The sequence below is a fragment of the Lepisma saccharinum genome, chromosome 13 (assembly GCF_977018435.1).
Source record: "Lepisma saccharinum chromosome 13, izLepSacc3.1, whole genome shotgun sequence".
Lineage (NCBI taxonomy): Eukaryota > Metazoa > Arthropoda > Insecta > Zygentoma > Lepismatidae > Lepisma > Lepisma saccharinum.
In genome coordinates, this window is record NC_139241.1 from 52593164 (window position 1) to 52616021 (window position 22858).

Consider the following 22858-nt stretch of genomic DNA (forward strand, 5'->3'; position numbering starts at 1 on the left):
ATCTAAATTTGTAACTTCTACTAGTAAATGCATTTAAAATGCACGAAAGAACAGGGGAGGAGAAAAATAAACCTCAAAAATAAGTAAAAATGCAACAAATCTGTTAAAAATACTGTCAAATAAACTAAAAGCCCAAAAAAGGCCGAAAAATGAAAAAAAAAAAATGTAAAATAGAAAGTGTTTTCCGGCTCTAACTGAAGGAAAACGGACATGATATCAGGTTTAGCATTGTTTTTAATGGTCAGATAAAAAGTTGATTTTTCATCATCTTCCAGACCCTAATGAGTAATTATGACCATTGAAAAAGTTGGAGGTATTTTACTTAAAATGCTCTTGCTGAGGGATCGTATCGTCCCATATCTCCACTTTATAATACAGATAAAAATCAAGTTCATATTTCGAAAATAACTTGGAGTTTTCCACCACAAAAATATGTTTTTCATAGTTTGAAGTTTGTTAGTATTATCTTTCAAAGTTTTCATTGTTATAATTTCAAACATATTTTATATTTCATACGTTGAATATCCATTTCCTCTCTCTTTTCATACAGTCTTTGGAAAAGAGCTGAAGTTTCAAATGACTGCTTTTCGCTGTTCCTACTTTAAACAAACAACAAAATACTTCGTAACTAAACAATTGCTTGTTCAAAACATGGAATTTTTCCACAATTTACAAAATATTACAAAATGCCAATAGACATGTTCATCATTTTTCCCTTCAGTGTTTCTCGATTTTATCTGAATTCGTTTCCTCATGAAAAGTATAATAATCAAAAAATAATCCGTCGTGCAACAGCCCAGGAAGGGCCTAGGCATACCTACCGACTGCCGGTCTCCCTCCCACGCTTTCCTTCGTCACCTCTAAGCGTGGAGATCTTCAACCAGTATTGGAATAGTCGGGGGGTCGGCCCGACGTATCCCCAGCTTTTATACGAGGGTCACTATTTATATTTTGAGCCTTGGCAACACTGATTGAAGTTAGGCGGGATTTGACGTTTGCACGGAATCGTCTGGCATTATTGACCATAACGTACTTCAAATGTTTTGTCAATAGCTTCATTTGTGTTGTTTATGTTGCTATGGAGATTGCGCGACAACAATAAAATGGAATTAACTCGTGAACATTTTGGTGCGATGATTTTTTACGATTTTCGACGTGAGATTGAGGCAACCATAGGCATTTGTTCCACCAGCATATATAAAATATTACATGATCATTTAGCTGTGAGAAAGATATGTTCTCGTTGGATCCCACACAATTTGACAAAAACTCAAAAAGACGCTCACTTCAATTGGTGCAAACAAAAGCTCAATAAGTACAATCGTGGCGCTTCAAAAGACGTATATAAGATTGTAACAGGTGACGAATCATGGATATATGCATATGAGCCGGAACGTAAACAGCAGTCGACTGTATGGGTGTTTCAAGATGAACCCAATCCAACAAAAGTTGTTCGCGCTCGAAGCACATCGAAACAAATGGTCGCCTGTTTTGTCGGGAAAACTGGTCATGTGGCAACTGTGCCTTTAGAGGAACGTAGAACGGTCAACTCTGAATGGTACACAACAATTTGTTTGCCAGAGGTCTTCAGTCAAATACGGAAAACAAACAAACGCCGTTGGATCATTCTTCATCAAGACAATGCCAGCTGTCACACATCTCGTCTAACAACCGACTTTATGAATAATCAAAAAATCGAATTGATGGGTCATCCGCCATACAGTCCTGATTTGGCACCCAATGACTTCTTCTTGTTCCCGAATGTCAAGAATAAATTGCGTGGACAACGATTTTCGTCGGCGGACGACGCCGTTGATGCGTTCAAAAACCATATTATGGAGGTGTCTCAAGAAGATTGGAAAAACTGCTTTGACAAATGGTTCGAACGAATGCAAAAGTGTATTGACCATAAAGGAGAATAGTTCGAAAAACAATAAAGCAGTTTTCAATGCCAAATTCCTGTTTTTTTCATTGTTAGGCTCAAAATATAAATTGTGACCCTCGTAGTAGGTCTCCGTGACCGGATTACGCACACTCACTCGGAGCTCCCCAATTTCCTCACGATGGTAGGTTGCCACTGGCCCTATACGTAGGCCGAATAAATTCCGACCAGAGCCGGAGATGACATTATGTGTGACTTGGTTTTTTCAAAGTGGTAGCAATTTTTAACAAGAGCTACCTGGAGAAGAGATAACGTGCTTGATTCTTACGAGGGAGGTAGTAGGTTCGATTCTCCACCTAGGCAGGATTTTTTTGAGGAGTAACAGTTGGGCTGAAAAGTTCATAGGCTGACTCATAGATGGCGTTACTAGAATTAAATCCATGTGATTTTTACTTAGTACTAACCTTCAAATGATACGTGTATAAATTTCACAGCTGCCGGATAATTAGTTCGTGAGATATAGCATTGTGAGTGAAGCAGCTTTTCTTATTGTGAAAAAATGGATAAAAAAGAATTTCGTGTGTTAATAAAGCATTGCTTTTTGGCGAAAAACAATACTGTTGAAGCCAAGGCTTGGCTTGATAAACATTATTCGGACTCTGCACCAGGAAAATCAACCATTGAGAAGTGGTTTGCTAAATTTAAACGAGGCGAAATGAGCATCGAAGACGATGCACACAGTGGACGCCCCAAAGAGGCTGTTACCGATGAAAATATCAAAAAAGTCCACAAAATAATTTTAAATGATCGTAAAGTGAAGTTGATCGAGATAGCTGAGACTTACCATCAACAGCGATTATTACATAGCGTTGTTGGAGCGTTTAAAGGATGAAATCACGAAAAAACGGCCCCATTTGATGAAGAAAGAAGTGCTGTTTCATCAAGACAATGCACCGTGTCACAAATCAATGAAAACGATGGCAAAATTATATGAATTAGACTACGAATTGCTTCCCCATCCACCATATTCTCCAGATCTGGCCCCCAGTGATTTTTTCCTGTTTGCAGACCTTAAAAGAATGCTCGCTGGAAAGAAATTTAGCACTGATGAAGAGGTAATCGCCGAAACTGAGGCCTATTTTGAGGCTAAAGAGAAATCGTACTATAAAAATGGCATTGAAAAATTGTATGACCGCTATAATCGTTGTATTGCCCTCAAAGGCAACTATATTGTATAATAAAATCGAATTTTGTCAAAAAAATATTTTTTACTATGTTAGCCTACGAACTTTTCAGCCCAACTGTTATGTCGTTGGGTGTAAAGTTTATCCACCATTCCACCGTGCTAAGAAGTTAACATTGGTCTCTGTATTTCACGAGAGGAAAGGAAATAGTAAGAGAGTTATTTCGATGATAGGAGGAAGTCACATGCCACCTGGAATGCGCAGAATCAAGTTACATAGAGCTAAGTCTGTAATGGTGGTTTCGAATATTACAAAGTTAGTGCACAAAGTTTGTTATATCTGATACTCGTACTTTCTGTTCAAAAATGACAAACATTTTAGATACAAAGCAGTGAGGAATTAACGATCATTATGAGGTTTTGAATTTTTTGTTTGTCACTCACTATACAAATACTTATTAGTAGTTTCTCATCGAATCGGCCTTCGTTGCAATAACAATTTATTTATGTTAATTAGCGATTTACTATTAGTTTTAGACGCATGGTAAGATGGTGGTGAGGGGATTGACAAGTCATTACGAAGGAACGGACATAAAATTACCAATCTTAGCAATGTGAACTCATGGAACCCTCTCCTTCGTTACAGTACTGCACTACATCACTACTTAACATAACTGTGTATCTTTTTTTAGTATATCGAAATCAAATAATCAATATTTTAGGTGTCAGTGGAGAACAAACAATACATAACTTAAATAACATTACATTTTGCATCCTGAATACATATATGTGATTTGTGAATTAATCATGATGTGTGTGTTAACACAACATATGAACAATAACTAAAAAGAAAAGTTTTAACTTTAAATCCTGGAAATCTCCAACTTCTAAGGGGAAATATGGGCAGAAGAGACGTCCCTCAAGAGTGCATTGGATTCATTTGTCAAATATTCTAATATCAACGGTATCTGTTCAGAGAACAAAAAAAATGAAAAAAAGAAAGAGGAGAGGGTGGAATTTGAACCCGCGACCTTTGACGCTTGACGAAAAACAAGGATAGCAGCGCCTAAACCAACTGCTCTATGTTAACTTCATGACGTGATACCTTTAAAAACATGTTGACGTTTATGAAGATAAACACCATCCTGTGTTTCAAGCACATTTTCTCGACAAGTCGTGTAAAATATATGTTTTTGAGAACTGTTCGATATTATGCAAGGTATTGTACTAAATAAAATGCCGCATAAACTCCTCACAAATTTGCTTCTTTCTGCACAAACGTGATGACAATTTCCTCCAGGTGGAGAAAAACTCTGTTCAGTGTTTCAACCCCCCCAAATTTCAAGTCGAGCAAGCAGAATCATAAATATTCTTCAAGGTTCTTTTTCCAATTTATTATTTCTGTTTGATTGCGTATTATAATAGCGGTTTATAGTTTCTAAGTTCATGGAAAGTGTTAAATTGAAAACCTATCACCGCAGCGTTTTTCGTCTAGTGGAAGGACCTACTCAAAGTTGGCTACTCTCACCTGGAGCCAAAGTGCAATGTTGCTAAGTTTACGTTTTCGGGACTTAGAATTATTTCGGGGCGGTCAAATAAGATGTTGCGAAGTGTACAAGAAAACAAAAGACATGAGAAAACACTCGTAATATATGTACAGTACGTGCCTAAATTACTCTTAAAAACAGTACTGTACTGTACTGCTAGTTTCTGATAACAATGCTAGGTTGACAAATTCAAAATTGCTTGGCAGGTGGTGTTCCCACCCCTTAAACTTAATTGTTGCAGAGTCCGTTACTCAACTTTCCTTCTGCAGGGTTGCTGGTCCATTTAAAAGAAACTAAAACACATCTAGATCCAATGCACAATGGAAGAAATTGCTCAAATTTATTCAAAACTGAATCTTGTTTTTTTTGAGTGTGCAGATAATTGACGTGCAGATAATAGACGTTCTACTGTATTAAAAAAATTCATGAGAATATTAAAATACCTGTTATGAATCACAAAATACAGTTCTTCACATAATATTGGTACAAAATAAATAGAAACTACAAATTTTGCATAACTTCCAGGATAATTAGACTACGGGAAAGTTTTGCATGGTATTTTTGCAGACTGCGGGAATGATAAGAATATAGGGTCAGCTGGTATCAGTTAATAAAATTCAACTTATACTGTCTGATACCTATGCTACTGGTATTGAATGATACCGATACATCGGCATCGGTATTGGCTCAGCTCTAATTGTGGACTCTTTATATTTTAGTTTATGTATTTGATTATTATTTTTTGTGTGTCAATTATTTCCTTTCAACAGATGTTCTGCTGAGGCACATGGAAAATGGTCTCCAAGGAGTATCACATGTTATAGTGAACAAAATAGGGGAGTATGATGCTACTACTGATTTTCTGCTGGCAGTACTTCGAGACATGGCCATGGAATATCATGATCTTCGGATCATATTACTGTTAACAAGAAACTCTGAGGAGGTCTCCTATTATTTTGACTCCTGCCCGGTACTCGATGTTCCTGATAATTTACACCCAGTTACAGGTAAGCTCTGATCTTATCGGTTGAAATTGGATTGAGATACCAACAGAACTAATTTATTTGACAAATGTCTACAATAAGAGGATTGAAAAGCTGGCGATATCGCTTGCACTCTCCAGGTCCTGTTGTTCTTAAGCTTTCTGCTGGGTGCAATTGTAGTTTTGTCAGCATCCATCACAATGCTTGGGTTGGAATGTACTAGAACTTAGTGTACACTACGCTACACAACCAAGACAACCTACATCTTTGTTAAAACACTAAAATCACACACTAACAGCATGATAAAAAACACTTCGGAGTTCTTCCAAGCTTTCGACTCCTTCTCGACCAGCCCTGAAGATGACTCTGTGAAGGAGTCGAAAGCTTGGAAGAACTCCGAAGTGTTTTTTATCATGCTGTTAGTGTGTGATTTTAGTGTTTTACCAAATATGTTGCTAGCACGTGACGTAAGAAGTTTTCTACGATCATACAACCTACATCCTTTGAAACAGCAAGACTCACCTCGAATCACCTTTTGCAGACCCAGACTTCTGCAGGACAGGCTGCCTATTTGTTAATTATGCCCTTAGTTGCTGACCCGTGACATTTCAGCTTGTCAAGGCTCTTTTTTTTTCATGCCTTAACCTTAGATACCAGCTTGTTTTCCATCGCAGGAGCCAACACTTCAAATTACATGCTACTGTAAATAATTTTCTATCTTTGAAACTAATGATACAGTATTAGTCAAGAACGATACTAAGACACACGTGTGCTGGTAATTTGAGAAAGTAGAAAAGCGTAGCGTTCCAACATGAACGTGGGGATCTTAAATAGGGATGTAACTTGCCCCTCCCGATTACTATTGATGGTAGAGACAGCCCTGAAAGGGCAGGTACAAATATCTAAATTAACATTAATATAAACTCATGATTAGGTTTTTATACTGAACTGAGCAATGTGAATGGCAGACCCTTAACTGTTTAGCAAACAGACCAATAGCTCCTGCTTCTCCAACGATTCCAGGCAAAAAGACCTTGTGTTGCTCTCATGCACACCTATTTAATCCCTCTCCTGGCCTCCCGTCACCTCTAGCCAGAGGCCAGTGTACTTACCATTTCCTGTAAAAGTCTTATGCTGCACATTTCTAAGCAGGCTCTGGCAAGGTCTGCCAGGGTCAATATTTCTAGAACCGAGCGGATATGCTATGAACTCCCCCTTGCAAAACAATTTCCCAAATTGAAATTGTAATCATTAAAATGTGAAACTGAACTTTCTGCCATTCACCAAAATGTAAAATGTATTTTATTACATGGAGAAAAAAAAGGTTACATAAAATAAAATAATAAGGTCGGAAACTTCACCTTAAAAATTAAAATTGGTTGAACAAAAGTCAAGCTCAAAGCTTGACTGCAGAACTAGTCTTCTTTTTTTTTTCATTAGCCACATGCTGGAAGAGTTTTTCATAATCAAAAGTGCTGACGTTTGATCAACATGCGATAGCAAGTGTTGTTCGCAAGCCCGCGGAGTCAGCGGAAAGTTCAACACATTGTATCGTAACTGGAGACATGTTAATGGCTTCTGCGTTTCACATAACAACACGGAGAGATAAATAAGTGCTAACTAAGGGCCGAATGTAAGCCGTGAGAAACCTGGAGGCGTTATGTTCACGTCTTCCCCCTCGTCAGGTCAACAGTTCAAGAGGCGAGAGAAAATGACCATGGTAAACACCAATCTCCACTTGGATTGCTCGGCATTGAAGCGCACACACTGGACCCAATAAAATAAACAGTACACTCAGTATTGGCTACCCACAACCACACGAAGATAATAAAATAGTTGAAGATTGTATTTTCACTTGCCATTGACGTTCGTAGCACACTATGTTTAGGATATTGGGAAACATATGATTCCTCATTTCACAACATGCGAAGTCAGAAGGCAGGGCAATCCAGACACACGCGAACCCCGGAGTCCTGGGGTATGATGCACTGTTCCAGGAGAGGCACGGTCCTTGACTGAACACAATTGTACTGGGGGACCGGGTTCGAATCCCAGTGTGGAAAGTTCTGGAATACAGTTCAGCAGATGAAACACGTTGGTAGTGGGGCGGGTGAACACAGGGCAATCCAGGAAGAGTCAGTTCAAGTAGTGTTAGAAAGACCCTTCTGGAGTAGCCTCAAAGTGATGTAGGGACAGATCCTGGGTTTCTGGATTCCTTGGATTAGAGAACCACCAGCAATAAAAATAAACCACAAAGAATGCTGAAAGATATTAAATAAAAGTAAATTATAACCACCAATTAAAAAAATAAAAGATAATAAAATTAAAACCAAACTAACCTCATAGGAAATAGTCTGAGCAACTACTCGAAGACCACCAAGCAACGCATAATTAGAGTTAGATGACCTAACTGATATCCATGCATAGGCTGGGTGCTTCATGATCCAGTATGAAAGGAGTTTGTTCCTTGTGTAGCCAACTTTCTGGAGCACTTGGTGCGATGCTGCCATAACTGACGTAGACTTCCGAACAGGGTGAAGGAAACATAGGTAGGGAAGTGTTAAAATGCATTACTCAGTCAGTCAGAAATACTTATGTAAAGGGGGTATAAAATAACCATCATTTTATAGGCAAGTGAAAACCATGAGTAAAATAAAATCAAATAAACTACCCAATAACTGATATAAATTATAAAAAAGAATTGAAATGAGGAAAAATGCCTTAAACTTGTAACACTAGTAAAATGAAAATATGACTTCTTGAAAATTAATATATATATACATATATATTGACTAAATTATATAGCCCCTGGCTTTACGCAAAAATATAGAATAATGTGCAGAATGAAACTAAAGTGACTACATGGTACTAAATGCCCTTTGTTGGCATATGATCAATATACAATAAAGGAGGAGCAATAAAAAAAGAGGAAAATATCTGGGATTAAATATTGATAAATATATAGAGAATAAAATATAGATGTTATAACATATAACCCGTGATATCAGAACAGTAACCCAACGAAATCCATTAACTTGATGTCAGAAAAGTCGAAGCATTGTAGAAATAAGGAACTGACAGAAAAAAAAAAAACAACCCAAAATTTGGTAACATCACAACGGTTAAAGTGGACCAAGCCAAGAAAGTAAGTTCTGGATCCTTGAGATATAGTAAATAGTAGATGATGAATAGTAGCTCCAATGAAATAAGGATCAATATTGACTAAATATAATAAAAATGGATTAATATGGCAAAAGCAACATAGTGACGCATTTTTAACTCTCACTAGTCAAGGTTGGTTTGCGCCTGCATACTCCTGAAGTATGGCATAAATAAACAGTTAAAATGAAGTTCCAAATGAGTAATAAAATAACAGTAATGGAAAAATGGGACAAAAATATTTCATGAAATTGTGGTTCGTTTGGAATTGACTGATTCAATTTTTCCATGGCGAGGCGAAGGTCAGTCTAATCAGGCAGAATTACATTTGAAAAATTCACGGATGTGTGTTCATGCTCTGGACACATGGTGAACCATCCTTATCAGCTTTCCTGGACCAACTTAATCACTTCCGTTCCATAAGGTTCACCTGGACCCACTCCCCCAACCAGATCACCTTCCACACCAAAAGAGCCATTCCATTCTCTCTCTGGCCCTCAGGGGACAGCGCCTGAACACTTCACCCACCTCCCACCAGAATTATAACCTCCGCCTACACCAAGCCCTGGTCAACCATGAATATAGCTCCACTCTGGTCACCAAACAAATATTGCGAGCTGTCTCACACACCACCACCACCACCAAGAAACCTGCCCCCACCAAGGCATCTGCTCTCATCACCCAATATCATCCCCACCTCAGCAAAATCAGACACACACTACACTCTCTTCTTCCCATTCTCCAGTGATCCTGAAACCAAAAACATCTTTACCGACAAACCCAGAGTGGTTTTCAAACACCCCCCTAACCTCCAAAACATCCTGGTCCACAACACTCCCTCTCCACACAACCAACATCCCCCTGCCCACAAATGCAACTGCCCTAGGTGCATAACCTGCCCCATTCTTATCACCTCTCACACTCTCCAGGTGCACACGGCCACTGGCAAATTAACCCTCCACCCCAAAGGGACCTGTCACACCTCAAACTTGATCTACATCCTCAACTGCAACATATGTGGTGATTTTTACCTGGGGGAAACATCAACCGCCCTCAACCTCCACATCAATAACCACTGCGCCTCCACCCACAACCTGGACTTCACTGTCGCTGTCCATACAAACCACCACAATATCACTTTCAACGACTGCTTCCGGGTAGCGATCATCCATCTCTTACCCCAACCAGCCAACACCTCAGTTTGCAAAAGATGGGAGAGGGCTTATATATCAGCCATGAGTGCAACCATTCCCCCTGGTCTGAACAAGGCCACCCAGTAACTTCCCCACCCACCCACCCTCACAGTTTCGAGGAGCCTGGTGATGGAACAGTGTTTTTTCCATTCTACGCACTACTTCTTCTACGATTGAGACCTAGCAACTCTGCCAGATCTCCTACTTCTGGTTTCGTCTTTTTTCTTACACCGGAGATGCAGTGATAGACTATGAAAATTATAATTTTTTCCACTGTCTGGTGAGTGTTTCCTTTCTCCTTCTTTGATTTGATTTATATATATTATATAAAACATATTATATAAATACATTACATAATGAATTCATCTGCCCCATAATAAACCAAAGGCAAAAATGATATAAAATTGTCTTTGAAATGTGTGCGCTCCTTTTCCTCCAAACCAAACTGTTACAGCAGCAACTGTCTGAAGTACTTCGTTGTTCTTACTTGTTCCTCTGGTAATACACAATGCATTACAGAAAAGAAACAAATTGCGAGTGAAGCAAGCAAGAAAACTTTTTGATCCAAATTTATATAAATTGAAAACAGTATTGATTTAATAGCGTGCAAAAAATTCATGGGATATCATGGCATTCTCGTTTACAATTTTTCTCATTCAGATTGTTCAGCGTAGAGGGACAACTCTCGCAGCCCCCTACCTACTACTGCTCTGAACTTGACAAGACTGCAAGAAAAAGAGAAATTGCGAGCGAAGCAAGCAAGAAAATTTTACAAAAAGAATTTTTATTTGTATAAAATTTGAAGTCTAGAGGGCAATTGCCCCTCTGTCTCTGGAAGAAATAATGCAAGAAAGACGTGAAAACTAATTCCATCTTCAGTATTCTTTTGTCCTGCTACTCTTAGATTCTGCTAGTCTTGCATTCCTTTACTTTTTACTTCAATGTGTGCCCCCTAGAATTGATTTCCGTCCAAGGTTTGTGGTTGTGCGACTGAATCCCCTTCTCCCGTAGTTGTTTCAAACTTTCATCGGCTTGAAAATGCTTCTTTTCTTTAAGAGTATAATATCGTTTAATAACAGCATTAAGATTCCTCTACACAAAATTTCTAAGTGAAAGTATAATAATATAGGGACATGGAACGTCTGGAAAGGGGGGCGCAAGAATGGCCACATCTCCCCCTTCGATAACGAATGTCAACCTAAAAGTATATATTTTACACGTATAATCTGATTTCAGTCATAGTAATTTACATTAATTATTATGCGATAATTTCAAATTCAAGTGGTGTTTTTTGAGGGGGCAACACTATTATCGAAGTAATATATATGCCCCATGGAAAAATACCTTGTCTGTCCCTTCATGGAAAAAAAATGCAAACTTCCATGATTAGGGGGGCAACTGTCCCCTTGCCCTCCCTGTGTGCATGCCTATGTGTGCATGCCTTTAACAATTACCCACCTCTGCTGAGGCATGTGGAAGTGATTCCAGCAGTCAGTAGGTAGGCCCTGACTCTCAAGGGCTGTTGCATCATGGGTTATTGTTATTATTATTATCCAATTTTTTAACCACTTACCTATTTTAACAAAAATGTAAAGTCTTCCAAGTGCGTTCAAAAAGTCAGTAGGGCCTACCTGATGCCATAGTGGTAACATCATCATCTTGCAATTGAGGGGTTCCAAGTTCCATTCGCTGTGGAGCCACGTAGTGGTTCAGTTCCCACTTCAAACTGTAGTTCCAGTCGCGATTAATACTCAAACAAAACTCCAAATAATCAAAGTTGAAGGTACATGACTAGCCAGCAGTATTTTTAGTGTTGATATATAGTGCTACTTTTTTTTAGGTGTAACATATTATATTATAAAGTCAAATTTTCCTTAGTGTATTATTCAAATTACATAATTTACAAGATTTGTCACTTTCATATTCCAGAATTATTCTTAGAAGATGTAGTGGAAACGTTGAATTACATCCCTGATACATTGTACAAAGTTAAAGGCAAGCAAAAGCGTCAGAAACGTCGCCAGATGTTTCAGGAGTTACGGAAGCTGGATGATGATGATGATGATGATGATGAAGATGATGAGCAGGAATATAAATTTGAAAATGCTGACGACGAGGAAGAAGTCAATTTAAATAAAGAAGTTTCAGAGGAATACAGCTCTCAGACACGGAAGATTATGGCTGCAATGCAGGAGAAACGACTGGAAACGAAACTCTTGGAGGTAAGTATTAACCTTTAGCATTTTCAATGTGGCTACTCACCGGAATTCCTTGAATTCCAGGAATTATTGCCTTCGGGAATTATGCATGAATTCTACGTGAATTTTTCTCCATAGACGTGAAAAATTGCAACTATTTTTAATCCAAATGTCATTGAATTTATACATATTTATAAATGTGCTGAGGCAAGTTTAGTGCTTATTTTTATCAAGCAAGTAAAATGAAAATGAAATGCATGAAAAATAAAACAGAATTCTCTTGGTCCTTTTTCTTTGTTAGTGTCGTTTGCAGAACAATCTATCTGACAAATGGAAGATTATTGCAAGATAAGATATCCTGAAGTTGGTTAGGTAAATCTGAGTTTTAAATTCTTATAACAATTAACAATTTTTCTTAGATTAGTATATCTCATACCATTTGTGACTTGTGTTTGTAGATGTATTTGAAGTCTGAGTTTGTGAAAATATCAAATGTAAACCCCGCACCTTAAATTAAATATTATAAATAGTGTTTAATTGAATGAAATTAGAATTTTTGAACACATTAGAATCATACAGACCCTTTATATTGTTAATATATTTTGTGTATATTATGTGCGTCGCTGGTGAGAAGCAGTAATATGTAAGGTTGAAATAGAGATAACATCTTCTTACCCTTGAATTTTTTCATAGTTCTAGAGTGGCCACTCTGATATAGGAGCCTCTCCAACACACTAGCCTCTCCAGATGAGAACTTTTCATGCATGTGCTTTTCGAACATGTTGCGATATACAAAACAAATTGTACCAAGAGAACTAGTTGTCACAGAGAGATGAAATCAGGACCTTTAGCAGAGGTACAATTTCTACTTGTTAGCTCTCAATAATGAAAGTTAAAAAAAGAAGAAAATCAAAGTTTACACAAAATATTCATATTCAACATGACATTGTGCCCACCGTGATAGACCAAAGTGAACTAAAGAAAATGTACTTTGTAGCAGCGGTATATTTCTGCAACCATGCAAAGTTGCATTGAATATAGGATTATGCTTCTTGGGAGGAAACAAAATAACAATGGTGTGTTGCCAACTTATGGGGAAAAAATCGGGAAAATCACTTTGTGGATTCCGGATGAACCAAATACCCAGGGAAGCACGATAAAAGACCAATCTTTGAGGACATGTGCCACTTTTGGCTAATTTACGAAGATGCGGATGAGTGATGATATTATGAAATTGATGAGGGGACACTCACAAACATCCATTCCCATGCCGGGATTTGAACTCGAGACCCCTGGCATCATAGCATAATGGGGGCTTGTTACCTTGTAATCAAGTGTAACATTCCATGTAGTATACTCCGGTCACTACGGTTTTGCAGGCCGATGAGACTGGCATCTGGACTTACGGCCAGTATAATCATCTGGTGTCCTCCATATATGTGCTGAGTGCACCTTTACAACCTCAGCTTTTAACTAGCTAAGGTGCTTTTAGTCCTCAAGAGACAGATATTGATTTTAGCTACGATAAGGGACAAATAACCTAAGTGGTGATGTGCCCATAATTTTAATTTCAATCAATCAAATCACGTGTAACAGGTTTAGTTCCCAGTCAGGAGACATTGCACAATGACCCTGGACTGCATTTTGCAGACTAACGAGGCTATGTTTTGTCCATAGGTGTGCTGAGTGTTCCTTTACAGTCTCAGCTTTTAACGGAAGTTAGAATGTTTTAATATTTTAGTAAACAACATTACAGTTAATTTACATAAGGTAAGGGGCTCGACCCCGTTTAACATGATGGGTGCAAAATAGCCTTTAAGTGCTGAAGCACCCAAAATTTCAAATTCAATAAATAAATCAAAATTGCAGAGTGGTTGAGATTCCAATTTAAGACTCACTTGAACCGTTGATGCCAGGTCAGCTATTTTTCCGATTTTCCTCCCCTTTCAAAAACAGCAATGATATTCCAAAATCTGAAAAATTACATGTGCTTAGAATTCCTTGTAAAGCATTCACGTTCGTGTAGTTTGCTGTTGTCTAGATATTATCAGTGGTTGAATAGACTTACATAGCCACAAAACTATTGAGAAGATCTAGGCAACAGCGAAAGCAAACCACACGAAGATTCTAATTAATGCTCTAGAAGCTGTTCTAAAGATACGTAATTTTTCAAATTTTGGAATATCATTGCTGTTTTTTGAAAGAGGAGGAAAATTCAGAGACAACTGCCCTGGCATTGGGCAAAGGTCCAGCCAAGCCCTAATGTAGGTCCAGTCCCTGTTAACCTGCCTGACCATAAAGTGGACTTAAAAAACTTTTGAAACTTTATATTTAAATTTTTGCCTTACAAAAGTACAGCATTTCAGTTACTTATAAACAAAAGTAATAACAAAATGGTGCAATTTTCCATTAAATTACAGGTTATTCTAGATGTACTGGATAACTGGATATGTCTTCATTAACAAAGAATTGAGTAAATATTAATATGTCTCATCCCTATCATGTACGAAAAGTCACATTTCAATTTATTTTGGTTTGTTTCATTCCTTATTGAAATCACATGCATTGTACTTAACATTTTTTTTTCCTCTTCTTGTACAACAGAAATTGATTGCCCACTTTAAGAAACAAGGAATCCCTGGATCAGTGGCGATATTTCTGCCTGGATGGACAGCATTACCTGTTTACTATAGGATTCTGAAGATGAATAAACTTCTTGGTTAGTAATTCTTAAGTTAGGTCTGGAAATTTCTTTTTCAGGGATAGTGGAGTATAACCAGTCCATTCAGATGCACTGTTATATGGGCATTAAAATTTGCTAAGATTGGAAATTTAAATCTTCATTTTTCAGTTGGGGCTTTTATTTCATTGCATTCCCTATAATTAATAAGCACAGATTCTGAAATTTCATAATTATCGGAGTTATATTTAAAACGTTATTCAAAATTAAAATATTGGCACATATTTTATTTATTTTCATGCTCCATTGCAAGCGTTGCAAAGAACGGGAATTTTGTAGCTGTAATTCTTGTATTTTGCAATCTTTCTTTGCTAATTAGTACTCACGGTTGTTTCACAAGGTTTCCCATACATTTGCAATGAAAACAGGCACAATTTAAAGTTAATTTAATATTTTGATTAAATTTGTCTAAGAAAAATGCATAATTATGGTTGATCTTAGTTCATGGCTATTTTGCAGTGTTGCCAAATCACGTTGTACAAAGATCGGAAATATCGCAATAACATAAGGACAATAAACATACAAAATATATTCTTTTAAGTTAGTAAATAATAGAAAAATGTCTATTGTATGAAACATAATTTTATTACATATTTGAACTTGTAAAATAAGTTCACAGCAATTTCTATTAAAAAATACATTCGTAATGTAGAAAAAAGTAATGATTCGATCACAACTTGAAAGGGAGGGATACCGGGATCGAGGCTTCATAATAAAATATTGCTTCCAAAATGACACGAAGAGAAGCATCGGGGCCACACAAATTGGTAAATTTGGAAGAAATAAGTCCAAATTAGCTTACAAAAAGGTAAAGTGTTCCCCTGTGCATAGCACCACGCCATGAAGGCGTATAGGGGGTGTGGGGGTAACGCCCCACACTTTCTTGATCCGGTCGTGAGTGGGGGTGATGTGATCAGCATCACGCCCCTGACCACCTTTACCCCCCAGGGTTTCCCCCAGGTACCCATGTTATTCGACGCTGGGTGGGCGCCGGGGCCGCTTTCACCGTTAGAAAAGTTCCCGGATTTGAACCGGCCGGGGATCGAACCCGGGACCTTGAGCATGGTAGTCAGACGCGTTACCGACTGAGCCACCGCGGCCACATAAATTAGCTTACATCATGGGCAAAAACTGAAATAGTTGTTCTTGAACAAACGGTGAAATCATTTTATACTCTGGAATCTACATAACAGAAGTGGTGAAGTATAAGTGATCTTTAGACTTAGAAACCGAACATATAAGTGTTTAAAGGCCAGCTCCATGTAAGGGAGGCTGGAATGTTCTGGTAACATACTGTGTACTTTAACAGTAACTAAAGAAATGAACAAGTTTGATATGAAGATAGAACTTTTGGAAAATGCAAATATGGCCATTTAACCGTGCCAACAATATTGTTAAATCTTATAATATTGGTACATTTGTGACGTACTTGTAACAGCATTGTAAAATTACACGTAGGCATGGCCATGCATATATATATATATATATATATATATATGATAATTTGTAAAGAATATAATTTTGTTCAAAAGTTACATTACTGTCTTATTTGAGAATGCATAATTTATGAAGTATTGTTTGATTGTTTATATTGACTGATTAATTTTTTTTTAAGAAATTGCAAGCTGGACAGATTTGGGTACATTGTTTTAATATTAAGTTTATGTTCGCAACATACTTTGGCATTGGGGTCTCAATCTGTTAGCTTTGCGCAAAATTTTATCTATAACTCAGGTGGGAACTATAATATTGTAATTTTTTAATATTGTATTTGTTCTAGGGTTCCCATTCTTTAACGAGGTATTTATTTTTTAGTACTAAATTCCCAGATACATACTAAATACAAAATTGTTTCGACTCGCTTGTGCTGTGTACTGTGTAGTGAGTTGTGCATCGTTATTCAACTTCGTAATAGGAGTATTGATTGACACTGTGCAAGGGTGTATGTTTTTTCAAGGAAAGGGCAAAAATCTCTGTTCATCGGATTCATCGGGGGAAGTAGAATGTTCCTTTGCATATTGCACCATACCATGAAGCCACATATAAGGCGTGTGGGGCTGGGACCCCACATGTTCTTGATCACTGCCGCTTTTGAGGTGGTGTGACCAACACCATGCTCCAGCCACCTTTACACCAAACAAGCAGAGGAATCTTTTTCCTAACTGTTTATTCTGTACTGACAGTTCACCAGCAAGTATTGTACAGAAGGTGCGCAGTTTGATCATCATCCTTTTAAGAATGCTATTTGTCAGTATTGAGAGGAAAAAAACAAACAAACCTAACTGCATTATGATCATTTGAACAGTGTGTCATTGGGATATTCTAAAACTGTACAAAAGTTTACTTAAGTTGTATTATTTTGATCACATATTACAGATATTTTTTTCATTTGTCATTATGCATGTTCTTTTGTTTTCATTTCGTAGGTTCCGACGATTTCAATATCATCATTGTACATGAAGACTTATCCAAGGAGGAATTGCGTCTCATATATGAACCTGCTCCTGCAGGTGTCACCAAGGTTAGTAAAACTTACTAATACCTTGTCATTTACCGATACAAATTTTTTGCTGATAATGATGAAGTACTGATACAAAATATGTTATCAATAAGTGATATTCTACTGATCCAATACAAACTTGTGAATGTCCTTTCAAGAACATAAATGGCTCATTTACCTCCTTGAATTAAAAAAACAGGTGGTGGATTTGGTTTTACCTTTGGAAAATAAACTGCATATTTACAAAACGAGGGTATATTCTTCAAGACAAGAAACAAATGGAGGAACTTTGCACTAAATTACATAGGTCTGAGCCGATACCACTTTGAACCAATACCCATACTAATACCTTTACCGATACCCAGCAATATTGATATCTATGCTTGAAAATTTTAACCATTTATGCCCATTTGAATCAACATTGGAGAAAATCGCGAGTTTGAAAATCCACGGGTCAGGGTAACCCTCGAGTTAGGATCATTTTCCACTGCACCAATATGAAAGGTAGCAGACTGCGCAAGTCACGAAACGCCGGCTTTACTCTAGGATAGCAGCTAGCCTCAAAGAAAGTGCCTAAATACCATACAGATGGAAGCATGTGATTGGTTACCTCTTTCAAGAAGGTGTGGTTCTATTCGTGGTGCGGTTAATTGACGGAAAAAATGAGAAAGGCTGGAGGTAATGGGACATTGGTATCTGTAAACAGAGACAAGCAACTGGTTCAAGAAAACTTCAAGCACATGATAAAGATGGGGGAAAATATTTATGTGAATAAATTTTGATATATTATTGCAGCTTGCAATCATAGTAAGTAGACTTACAGTGTTTGTAGTAGATTTCAATGTATACATCTACGTACCTCCACGTAGCATTCACGCTCCTGTTACTGTTTGTATGTTTATGTTTGTATTGCACAAGCAATTTTACAAAGTCTGTACTGCAGAATGTGCACAGTAATCATCTACCAAAATATATATATTTAATAATATATTTCTCACTTTTTATGCACATAGTTTGAGTGTGTTACTTTGCATTTACATTTATTTATTTTCAAAATTCTGGAGTGATGCATTACCGGTTGCAGATGGCAGCCATTACTCCGCTGCATGTTGGTTAACACTGCTTTTACACGCTGATCTCTGAGGGTAAAGTTAATCCTTCTTTTACACCCAGCTTAACCCCACAGTTGGTGCAACAGATATTCAGCCGATTCATGGGTTAACTGTAAGTTTACTCTTACTTGCATGTAAATCGAAGTTGGTGCAAATGGGCATTAACGTTGTTCAAAATATTGACTAACATTAGTCACACTCCAATTATAAGTATCGATTTACCAGAGATTTGCTTTAAATATTTAAAAAATTACATCAGAATTAGGACTGAGCTGGTACCGATGCTGATGCCATTGTATCGGTATTGGCCGATACCAGTGGTATCAGTATTGGTTGAAATTCATCTACTGATACCAGCTGATACTTTTCCTGCATTTTGATGTTTCACGAGGTCTGCAAAAATGCTGCGTGACATTTGCAATTGTGCAAAATTCAAACTTTCATTTTATTTTGCACAAAAACTGTAATTTTTATTACATAACATATTGTGATGTAAATCTTGAATATTCTAAGGCAAATTTCAAGGTAAATATGCACATAATTGGAGAAAAAAATTTAAACACCAATATTGATCAATATTTTGAACAAACTTTAATTATTGCAATTCTCAAGGTATCTGTATTGGTGGGAATCGGTAAGAGTATCGTCATCAGTTCAAAGTGGTATCGGCTCAACCCTAATCAGAATATAAAAATACCTGTTATGTAATCACAAAATACTGTGTTTGCATGTAATATTGACACAAAGTCAATGGAATCTTCTAATTTTGCATAACGTCCAGGATAACTAGACTCAAGGAAAGCATCATGCAGTATTTTTGCAGACCCCGCAAATGATCAAAATGACACAAAAATATTGGCCGGTATCGGTAAATAAAATACAACCAATACATATTGGTATGGCTTGGCCCTAAAATTACTGCCTATTTATATATATATATTTAGAATTAGAAAAATTATCAGTTATATTTCATGTAGAGCTAGTTGCTAGTTGCTGATATTGGACCTTTATCAGTGCATCTCTTTTCAAATAATGGATATTGTGAAGGTTTAGAATACTGACTTTTGATATCAACCGTTATGGTAATATCAGAAGGAAATGGTTGAAATTTATTCATCGATACGGGCTGATAGTTTTCTGGAGTGCAGTTATCTTTCAGGGTTCATTAAATTCCTCGCAAAACTTGTGCTGGCTGTAAATATTCTAAATATTTTGTAAAATGCTTAAGTTTTGTTAATTTTGCACCAGCATTCTGTGGATAAAATGGATTTTCTAATCAGATATTTTCATGTTATGATTATGTCCTTGTAGATTTAGGAATACATCAAATTAAAACTGGGATAGATTAGTGTGGTATTGCTCTATGAATGTGACAAATCGAATTCCACTGTTTATCAGCTGGAAACAATGTATTCAAGCTAGGATCAATAAAACTTCAGTATTTATGCTAGGGATGGGACAGATTTGTCAATACTGATATAGACGTATCGGTCCAATATATCTATAAATAGCCTGTAATTTAGTGCAAAAATGTACCACATTTTATTTTATTTAAAAAAGTATGTAAATATTAAATGTATAAATAAATAAACTATTTCTTTTTCAAAGATAAAACTTATTGAAGTCACATGGTACGTACATCAATTAAGGATCTTAATGGACAATTTATATTGTTCAAGGAACACTTGCAATATTGTATTGGATAAGTATGATATTGGTTAGCTGTATTTGTAAATTTCTATCAGAGGTGACAAAAGTATCATTTCAGTCCCATCCCTAATTTAAATTGATTTCAATAATCAATGTTTTGTGTTTCAGAATTTTGACCATATTGATGTAGTTTAGGCTGAAGAAAAAAAAAATGATTTTAAAAGTTTTTCTTTTTTTCTGTAATGATTTCAAATTGCGAGCTTTATTTCTTCTCATAAATATGTGAAAACTGTTTGTGTCAGTGTAAAAAATGTAAGGATATTTATAATATACAGATTTTTTTCACAGTATTTTTGTGTTAAATATCATGTTATTCAGAATCAACTAAATACAGTGGAACCTTGATTTTACATTTTTAAGGGGACTAAGCTGAAGAAACTTAAAATGCGGAAAAATGTAATGTTGAGGAAACGTTTATAACATTTTGCTATGTTGGGACCATAAAGGTTGACTGTATAATGTGGGAAAATGTAAAATTCAGGAACGTAAAATCGAAGTTTCACTGTGTTGGTACAAATTCTTGAACGATCTGCAAAAAAGATTTTTAATTAAATTACAACATAGACAAACTTTTCCATTAAAAAAGTTCAAGCATAGAAACTTTCATGTAAATAACAAGACATCATTGTTTACTTTACAGATAAAACATTTGTGTTGACTGCTAAGGCAATATCACTGAACAGAGGACAAGCTCACCTCAACCACTGCCTCCTGCATAACATTTAAAATGTTTGAATTTTTAAGGGGATAACTTTGAATTATCATAGTATGTAACTTCCAGAGATTAACTTTCATTTACGTTTCAGCTATACCTAACAACGAGCATTGCAGAGAGCTCCTTGATCTTAACGGACGTCGTGTGTGTGATTGATTGCTGTAAGACCAAAACAAAGGAGTTCGTGTCTTACCAAGATATAGGGATGGATATGACTATATGGACGTCGAAGGAAAATGCTGAACAACGGAAGGATTGTGCAGGACTAACAAGACCTGGCATCTGTTACAGAATGTGCAGTAGAGTAAGTATAACCACTAGATACTAGTGATGAGCCATTAACCAGTGCCAATGTATAGATATGAGCTGATGCCAACACCAGTGGTATTTTTTAAAAGGTAATTTTCCCCATGCATATAGCACCGTGCCATCAAGGCACATTTAGGGGACGTGGGGGTAGGGTCCCGCACATTCCCGATCTCTGCTACTTTGGAGGTGTGATCAGCATCATGCTCTGGTCACCTTTACTCCCCAGGGTTGCCCCCAGGTACTCATTGATTTGAGGCTGGGTGAGCCCCAGAGCCAGTTTGTTTTTCATGGGACCATAAGTAAAACATGTAAAATGTGGGAAAACATTAGGGAGGGTTGAAATTCAAGTGCATGTAAGATACGAACACACACTTGACTCTAGGGATGGAATGGGTATTTGATGTGTTAAAAATTATTTACCAACAGGAAAGAGTATAATATTGGGTGTGTTTCGAAAGTCACACAAGTTTAACTCTTTTAAACGAGTTATGAGCACTGACTGCTCCACAGTCGATGAAGTTTGTTATGGTGTTCCTTAAGTCGATTTTCATGCGATGTGTGAAGTTCGTTCTGGCACGAAATGCACAGACCAAGAGGCTGGTTTGTTCAGTTTAAATCTTCTGCTATGTGCAGACAATGCATGTGCATGAAAGCTTCAAACTGCACTAGTACAGAGAATACACCTTAATTTGAACAGAGCGAGATATGAAGCAACATGCACAAGGTGCGTGCGCCTCGGCTGTTCTTAAAATATGATGAAAATGAGTAACAATGCCTGCAGTAAAGTTTATTTCTGCCAGAAGGACATGCCTTTTGCTGGTTTCCATGTGGAAACTTTCTGTAAACAAAACACTGCAACTGATGCTTTCTCCTAGATTGTTCCTTAAGTGTGTACAATAATTGGTTTCACCAGGTTCACGAGCCCAGTTATCTTCATTGAATTCGTTCATTCAAGACTTTCAGAATGCATCCATTATGAATTCCTAAGGAAAAAGCAAGATATGCAGTGAAAATCGAAACTGATTGTCGACCGTCACAACGGATAACTGCATTTAGCTCCCACCTATAAGGTTGAATTTAAACATCTGCTTGGATGGGATCTTCACTTACTCTGCTAATAGACAATTCACTGCTAGTTTTAGAAGTCTTGGGTAAAGGGGTTGTAAATCAAAATTCACGAAGATACAACAATGGTAATGGGTAATTGTAATTAATTTTAAGTAGTAGAATTTACATAATAGGTATTCTGAGACTGTCTGGTGCAGTGTATCACTTATGAAGAGGCACATTTGAAGACATTATTTTCCACACCTTTATATGTTACATGAAATCCAAAAAATTCAAAGCGTGTTTCTTTCGTTGTAGGGCTTTTTCAAAATAGGCAACCATTTTATAGAAATTTGAGATTGGTACCAACTATTCTACTGAAAAAACATTAGCCAATACTGAAAATGTACCAGTAATCTGATTGTACCCTCTTGATTTTGCATTCTTGATTCATACTTTTTGTAACATTTTATCATCCCAGTTCCAATAAAATTATACATAAACTCATTCTTCATATCAGCAAGTAACGTTTGCTAACAACATAGATATAGTATTAATAACAACATAGATATAGTATTAA

General features: G+C 36.9%; 1 protein-coding gene across 3 annotated transcripts in view; it reads left to right on the plus strand.

Moving 5' to 3' along the window:
* The window catches only part of LOC145997285 (dosage compensation regulator mle-like), a 144314-nt gene that overhangs the window by 57691 nt on the left and 63765 nt on the right, over positions 1 to 22858 (plus strand). For all 3 annotated transcript variants that reach the window (XM_083134175.1, XM_083134176.1, XM_083134177.1), the window contains exons 11-15: positions 5383 to 5619; positions 11877 to 12169; positions 14750 to 14864; positions 17312 to 17406; positions 21014 to 21226. In XM_083134175.1, coding sequence (XP_082990301.1) covers positions 5383 to 5619; positions 11877 to 12169; positions 14750 to 14864; positions 17312 to 17406; positions 21014 to 21226 — 953 coding nt within the window. The remainder of the gene's footprint in view (positions 1 to 5382; positions 5620 to 11876; positions 12170 to 14749; positions 14865 to 17311; positions 17407 to 21013; positions 21227 to 22858) is intronic.